Genomic DNA, 7,325 nt, shown 5'->3' with positions numbered 1-7,325 from the left:
ACCCCCCAGGGAAGCAGAAGTGTGAGGCTGGGCTGCCCCAGCTGCTCCTCCTGGTGCCTCCATCTGATGAGAGTGTTTCTCAGATGCAGCCAGGCTCTGAAGGTCACTGGAAGGTTTTGATAGAAATGGCCAGGGAGGCTCCTCTGAACCCTAACCCTCTTTCTTTCTCCTCAGCCCCAGCAGCACAGACATGACAGTGTCTTTCCCAGTTTTATGAAGAACAGAGATCATAACATCTGATGAGTTTGAGTTATGACATTTTGGGGGATTTATTCACCAAAAATGTAGACACTCTAGCTATTTCAAGCAGAATTTGTTTTTTTTCTTTTTAAATACAATAATGAGAGTCTAAACTACATGCTTTACAATGAAACTAGACCCGTACCTCTCATCATATTCNGCTGCCCCAGCTGCTCCTCCTGGTGCCTCCATCTGATGAGAGTGTTTCTCAGATGCAGCCAAGCTCTTAAGGTCACTGGAAGGTTTTGATAGAAATGGCCAGAGGCTCCTCTGAACCCTAACCCTCCTTCTTTCTCCTCAGCCCAGCACAGACATGACAGTGTCTTTCCCAGTTTTATGAAGAACAGAGATCATAACATCTGATGAGTTTGAGTTATGACATTTTGGGGGATTTATTCACCAAAAATGTAGTCACTGTAGCTATTTCAAGCAGAATTTGTTTTTTTCTTTTTAAATACAGTAATGAGAGTCTAAACTACATGCTTTACAATGAAACTAGACCCGTACCTCTCATCATATTCCAAAGTCAACACAAAAGAGATTAAAGACATAAATATACATTCTGAGACTATAAAATTCCTAAAAGAAAACATACAGGAAACACTTCAGAAAGTAGTACTGGGCAAAGCCTTTATGAACAGGACCCCAAAATCATAGGCAAGAAAAGGAAAAATAAACTATTGCAAGTGCATCAAACTAAAAAGCTTCTGCACAGCAAACAAAACAATTAACACAGTGGAAAGACAACCTACACAATGGGAGTAAACATTTGCCAGCTAAGCATTCATCAAATTATTAATATCCAGAATATACAAGGAACTCAAAAAATTTAACAGTTAAAAAAAATGCCATGATTTAAAAATTGGCAAAGGAGCTGAACAGGCATTTCTCAAAAGAAGATAGATGTACAACTGGTCAACAGACACATGAAAAATATGCTCAACATCACTCAGCATCTGGGATATGCAAATAAAAGCCACATTAAGTTATCATCTCACCCCAGTTAGACTGGCCATTTTCAAAGGGACAGAGATCAACAGATGCTGGTGAGGATGCAGAGAAAGGGGAGCCACTGTTGGTGGGACTGTATATTGGTACAGCCATTAAGGAAAATTATAAGAATTTTCTCAAGCAACTAAAGACAGAACTGTTATATGACCCAGCAGTTCCACTGCTGGGTATATAAACAAGGGAATGGACATCATCATGTCCAAGTGACACATGCACTCCCATGTTTACTGCAGCTTTATTTACAATAGCCAAGTGTTGGAACCAACATAAATGTCCATTGGCGGATGACCAGATAAGGACAATGTGCTATATTTACACAATGAAATACTACTCTGCCATGAAAAAGAAAGAAACACTGCCATTCACAGCAACATGGATGAACTTAGAGAAAATCATGTTAAGTAAAAAAAAGCCAGGCATAGAAAAATAAATACCGTATGTCCTCACTCATATGTCAGAGCAAAAAAATAAAAATTAAAAAATTTAAAAAATAAAAGAACTAAAGAAAGAAAGATAAAACAATCATAATAATACATTGAACTTTCAAAAGAAGAGGACAAAACAGGTTACCAGAAGTGGGAAAGGGGGAGGGGAGTAAGGGAGATATTGGTAAAGGGCCATGAAAATTGATCAAAATGTGTAATGTTGAATATACTAATTATCCAGACTTGAACATCACGTATTGCACGCAGGCATTGATATTCAATGCTGTAACTGACAGATATGTTCCTTGAACTAATTTCCAATAAAAAATAAATAAAATGATTTTAAAAATTGCTAATGTGCATGGTAGTCAAAGATGCAAATACTAGAAACAGGATATTCTCTGGTTTTCTTCCAGAAACGAATTTATAAGCTGCATAACCATGTGGTCCTCAGACCTGTCTGGGAAGCCCAGGGGTGGGGGTGCTGATGCTCTCAGCTGCCTGCAGCACCTCTCCCGGTGATCCTCCAGTCCTTACTGCTGTCCATGTGTTAGGCTGCTGGCACTGATGGATAGTATCAAATATCCCTCTTTTGACTTCCAGATCTCAGGACCCTTGTTAACAGCTCTACAGGAAACCAGGCAAGAAAAAGGTTTCCTGGCAAATGTACCTCCAGAATGACAGTGATGATGGGAATCAGCAGCTGGCAATCAAGTGTGCTCACTACTCGTCTAGTTTTATTCTTCTGCATATCAATCTCCAGCGTTCTCAGCACCATTTATTGAAAAGACTATCCTTTCCCCAATCAATCCTCATTGCCTTTATAAATAATTATCTGGCTGTAAATACATTGCTTTATTTCTATGTTTTCTATTCTGTTCCATTGGTCTGTGTATCTGTTTTTATACCAGTATCGTGTTGTTTTGGTAACTACAGCTTTATAATATATTTTGAAGTCACGTGGTGTGATGCCTCCAACTTTGTTCCTTTTGGTTATCATTGCTTTGGCTTTTAGGGGATTTTTCAGGTTGCACACACATTTTAGGATTGTTTTTCCTACTTCTGTGAAGACTGTCATAGGTATTTTGATAGGGATTCCATTGAATCTGTAGATCACTTTTGGTAGTATGGTCATTTTGACAATATTATTTTTTCCAAACCATGAACATGGGGTTTCTTTCCATTTCATTGTGTCCTCTTGATGTTTTAACAAGTCGCAGTTGGCATTGGCCAGTTAGCTCAGTTCGTTAGAGTGCATTGTTATAACACCCAGGTCAAGGGCTTAGATCCCCTTAATGGCCAGCAGCAATAAATAAATAAATAAATAAAATTCAAAAAAATAAATAAATTTAAAAAGTTTGGGAAACTGTGCAGTGGTAATGGAAATTCACAAGGGGTAGAAATCAGCCCTGTACCCGTGAAAACAGATGAATGATTTTTTTAAAAAATCACTTTTTCTAGTACTCATGTTGGGCATCACTATGCAGAGCTTTCATGCAGAAGAGCTGTGGGAAATAAGGTTGAATGGTTGTGAGGTTTAGAATATAGAGGTTCCCAAACCAAGAATTAGATGAAATCCATTTAGTGAATTGATATAAAGGACACCTATGCCTTTAGATAATGATTTGTCTGTGAGTGACATTTATTTGAGAAACCACAGTGTCCTCTTAGTGCATCTATAGTAAATTACTTGGTCTTATAATGGTAAAAAGGATGTTATTGTGCTATTATAAAATGATTTGGAGTAACTTTAACATGCTCTGCAGAAACTGGTATTTTATTTATTTATTTATTTTTAATTTGAAACAGTTTTATACTTATGGAAAGGTTCTATGTACAGTACAATGTACTACTTTTTACTCCTGAACCAATTGGGTATAAGATAATGAAGAACAGCCCCATTCTGTAAGACTTTACTATTTGTTTCCTAAAGACAAGACAAGCTCTTACATAGCAACAATACTACTGTGGAATCACCAAATCATTATTAATACCTCACTACTCCTAGTACTCAGTTTTATTTACAGTTTTGATAATTCTCACAATAATGTTTTTTTTTTTTTTTTTTTTTTGTAATAAGTGACCCAGTCCATATTCACTTGTTGCCTTTATTGGCCCATGTCTCTTTAGTTTCCTTCAGTCTGGACCAGTTCTTCAGTTTTTCCTTGTGTTCATCTTCTTGTCACATTTGAATACTACTTATTTGTTATTTTGTAGAATGTCTTTCAGTATGTATTTGGTTGAATTTACCTCCTGATTAAGTTCTGCTCAGGAATATCCAGAAGCGACACTGTGTACTTACTGCATCCTATCAGACAGTCCATGATTTCAAGCTCTCCCAGGACTGATGGCATTCACTTTGAACATGGATGAAAGTGGTTTCTGCCAGACTTTAAGTCTTCTTTTTAAATTTGAGAATTTATAGAGAAGTATTTTGTTGCATTATGAACATCCACTTCATATCAACATGTGGACTCATGTATTCATAACATTCCACAGATTTGTCCAATCTATACCTTGTTCAAGCTGGATTCTAATACATGCTGCTTCTACCTCATCATTCTCTATGCACTTCCCTAGTTTATGCCAAAAATTGATCAAGGCTTCTCTTGGATTTTCCCTGTCATAGACTTGAAATAAGTCATTTATCCAAGAATTACTGATTCCTTTAAGTGGAGATTGGTGTTCAAATAAACTATATTTGGTCACTAAAATTGTTTATTGGGATTTATGTGTCATTGCTTCTTGGAAAGTGAACTACTATCTATCTGTCTATTCACATACATTTTTTATCTATATCTATAAAAAATTATGAATTTACATTGATATCTCTAATTACAATGAAAATTCACAGTTTATTCTAGTACTATTTCTTTTTATATTTGCAACTTTTCCCCAATACCAAAAATGTTGTCACAAATTATCTTCACTGAATTTACTTATTTGATCAATTTCTCCATGTAAAACCAGCCTGCTGCTGCCCTTGCCACCTACACTCTCATCGAAGATGAGTTTTTTCACACACATTACACTTGCATTAGCCATTAAACCCCTTGCTTGCCCCTTAGTGGAAAGAGTGTGTCCCCACATCCTACACCCCAATGTGGGCACACTTCATGTAAGGCCCTAGGTAGCAAGCTGACATGATCCTTGTTATCTTATGGGAATTACACCAGCAAAAGCTGCTTCCCATTCACCTGTCTCCACCTTCTCCCTCTCCTTGAGATCTGAACTTTGAATGAAACCAGGACCCTGAGAACTTTGTAAGGGAGGAATTTACACTTTTATTTTGCTGATAAGTAGTTAGCCCTGAACTTTCAAAGCACCATGGCAATAGAAAGTGTTCTATAAACAGCTTTATACCAGACATAACTGGCTTAATCTGTATAATATGTTGTTTTTACTGGCTTATAAAAAGAACCTAAAATAAGCTAAGGGGCTTCTCAGGACAGCAGCTTGGGGAAAGCCCTCATGATTTCATAAGTGTGTCAGTTCCCTACCATCTCCCCTCGGGTACCAGTCCTCTACAACTGCACCATAGCTTCAGCACTCCAGGGTGGGCTTATCTCTCCACCCTACACATGAATGCCCTTTCCATACTGTGTGGGTTCCAACACCTAGTACAACACCCTAGCTTTCTCCTTCACCACGTTGCACCTTCACCATGTATTTTCTCTGGGTCCTGCTTGGGTCAAATGCCCTCAATTCAGCAAGTAAGAACTGCTTTCTTTTAGAAACTAGAAGAAATTGGTGATGTAGGAATATGGAAGTTTATGGAGTGACTCAACAACTCAGAAAACATCTGTCATGGAAATGTGTAATGGCACAAGGAACTAGAGCAGTAGCTGAGGTTTTTCAGATTTGGAGGGAGATGTTGGATGGCCTAGATGGAAGTGGTATAAAAAGACAATCAGAACTGGAGAACAAGAATCACTTATCTGGAGATGACAGCTTAGCAATGGCATATACCCTCCTTAAAATCATGACGCTATATTTCAGATGTATTTTTAATATTTTTTGTTTTTCTATCTTCCTTTCTTTAAATCAAAAGAAAAATAAATCTATCACCTACCGATTTATTATTCTTATACTTTATTGCATCTCTAGTTTGTAGTGCTGATGATTTACCACATCAAGGACTTTAGAGAATTAGCTCAAAAGAACATCTCTCTGGCTTCCATAAGTGTCCACATGTAGCAAATGAGAGTTTTTCAAATTTCTTGTAGTTTCTAGGGATGTGTTTCTCTGAAAAGCCCTTCCTCTGAGGAAAAGTAAAGGAGAAAAATAGGTCATGAACCATAAAGACAGCAGAATAACACTCTACCCACAGGACAGCAGAATAATTCTGCACCATGGCCCCCAGGGAGAAACACATTCTCTGTAGGCAAATTTGTGCTGCTGTAGTCAGTCCTGGGACACCTGGCCCTGTGCTGAGTTCTTGAGATCAGTCATGTTTGCAGCTGTGCAGATTTGCATATGCCTACGCCACAGCACAGTGTCGTGAAGATTTATTCACATGCTAGTCATAGCATGTGAGAGCTAGTCCAAGTGAACACACACCGTAGATATGGGGGCCTCTGCTCAGATCCTCGGGGTCCTGCTGCTCTGGTTCCCAGGTAAGTAGGGAGAATGATAGGAATTTACTCATTCTGTGAGGTCAGTACCAGCTAGCTCTTCAGGGAGGTCCCCTTGTAACATGATTAATTGTGTGGATGTTTGTCTTTATGTTTCCAATATCAGGTGCCAGATGTGACATCCAGATGACACAGTCTCCATCCTCCCTGTCTGCATCTCTAGGAGACACAGTCACCATTACTTGCCAGGCCAGTCAGGACATTAGCAATTACTTAGCCTGGTATCAGCAGAAACCAGGGAAAGCTCCTAAGCTCCTGATCTATTATGCATCTAGTTTGCAAATTGGGATCCCCTCAAGGTTCAGTGGCAGTGGATCTGGGACAGATTTCACTCTCACCATCAGCAGCCTGGAGGCTGATGATGTTGGAACTTATTACTGTCAACAGCATGATAGTAAACCTCTCACAGTGTTACAAGCCATAACATAAACCCCCAGAGAAGCAGAAGTGTGAGGCTGGGCTGCCCCAGCTGCTACTCCTGGTGCCTTCAACTGCTGAGAGCATTTCTAACATGCAGCCAGTCTCTGAGGGTCATGAGAAGGTTTGGTAGAAGTGGCAGGGAGGCTTCTCTACAAATTTTCTTTCCCGCTTCTCAGCCCTAGCAGCACAGACTTGAGAATACATCTCCTGACTTAAAGAAGGGCAGAGATCATTACCTCTGAAGTCTATAACCTCTGAAGTCTATGGAACAAAGAAGAAGCTAGTTTTGGTATTTCAAACAGAATTTTTTTTAATACTAGGAATTGTGGGCCAAACCCCAACTTTTCAAATTTAAGGTGGTATGATAGTTAGAGAAGCAGATGCTGGAAATGGGGGGATTCTCTGGTGTTTCCTTAGAATGTCAAGTGCATCTGTCAGTAAGGATACAGGCTGCCTAACCATGTGGTGCTCAGACCTGACTGTGAAGCCCAGAGGTGGGGATGCTGATGCTCTCAGCTGCCTGCAGCACCTCACCAGGTGACTCTCCAGTCCTCACCCCCCACCACATATCTGCCTGCATGTCCAGTGGTTAGTG

The 7,325-nt window shown here is 39.3% G+C and overlaps 1 gene segment (V, D, J or C); it reads left to right on the top strand.

Moving 5' to 3' along the window:
• The first annotated feature begins 6,243 nt into the window (after nucleotides 1-6,243).
• LOC103610876 lies at nucleotides 6,244-6,739 on the top strand. The segment is given in 2 exon segments: nucleotides 6,244-6,292; nucleotides 6,417-6,739. Coding segments are annotated over 2 exon segments (372 nt in total).
• The last annotated feature ends 586 nt before the right edge of the window (nucleotides 6,740-7,325 follow it).

This window comes from Galeopterus variegatus, unplaced genomic scaffold (assembly GCF_000696425.1).
Source record: "Galeopterus variegatus unplaced genomic scaffold, G_variegatus-3.0.2 Scaffold11948, whole genome shotgun sequence".
In the NCBI taxonomy this organism is placed as follows: Eukaryota; Metazoa; Chordata; class Mammalia; order Dermoptera; family Cynocephalidae; genus Galeopterus; species Galeopterus variegatus.
Note: the sequence above shows the minus strand (reverse complement) of the source record. Positions and strands in the feature narration are given on the sequence as shown.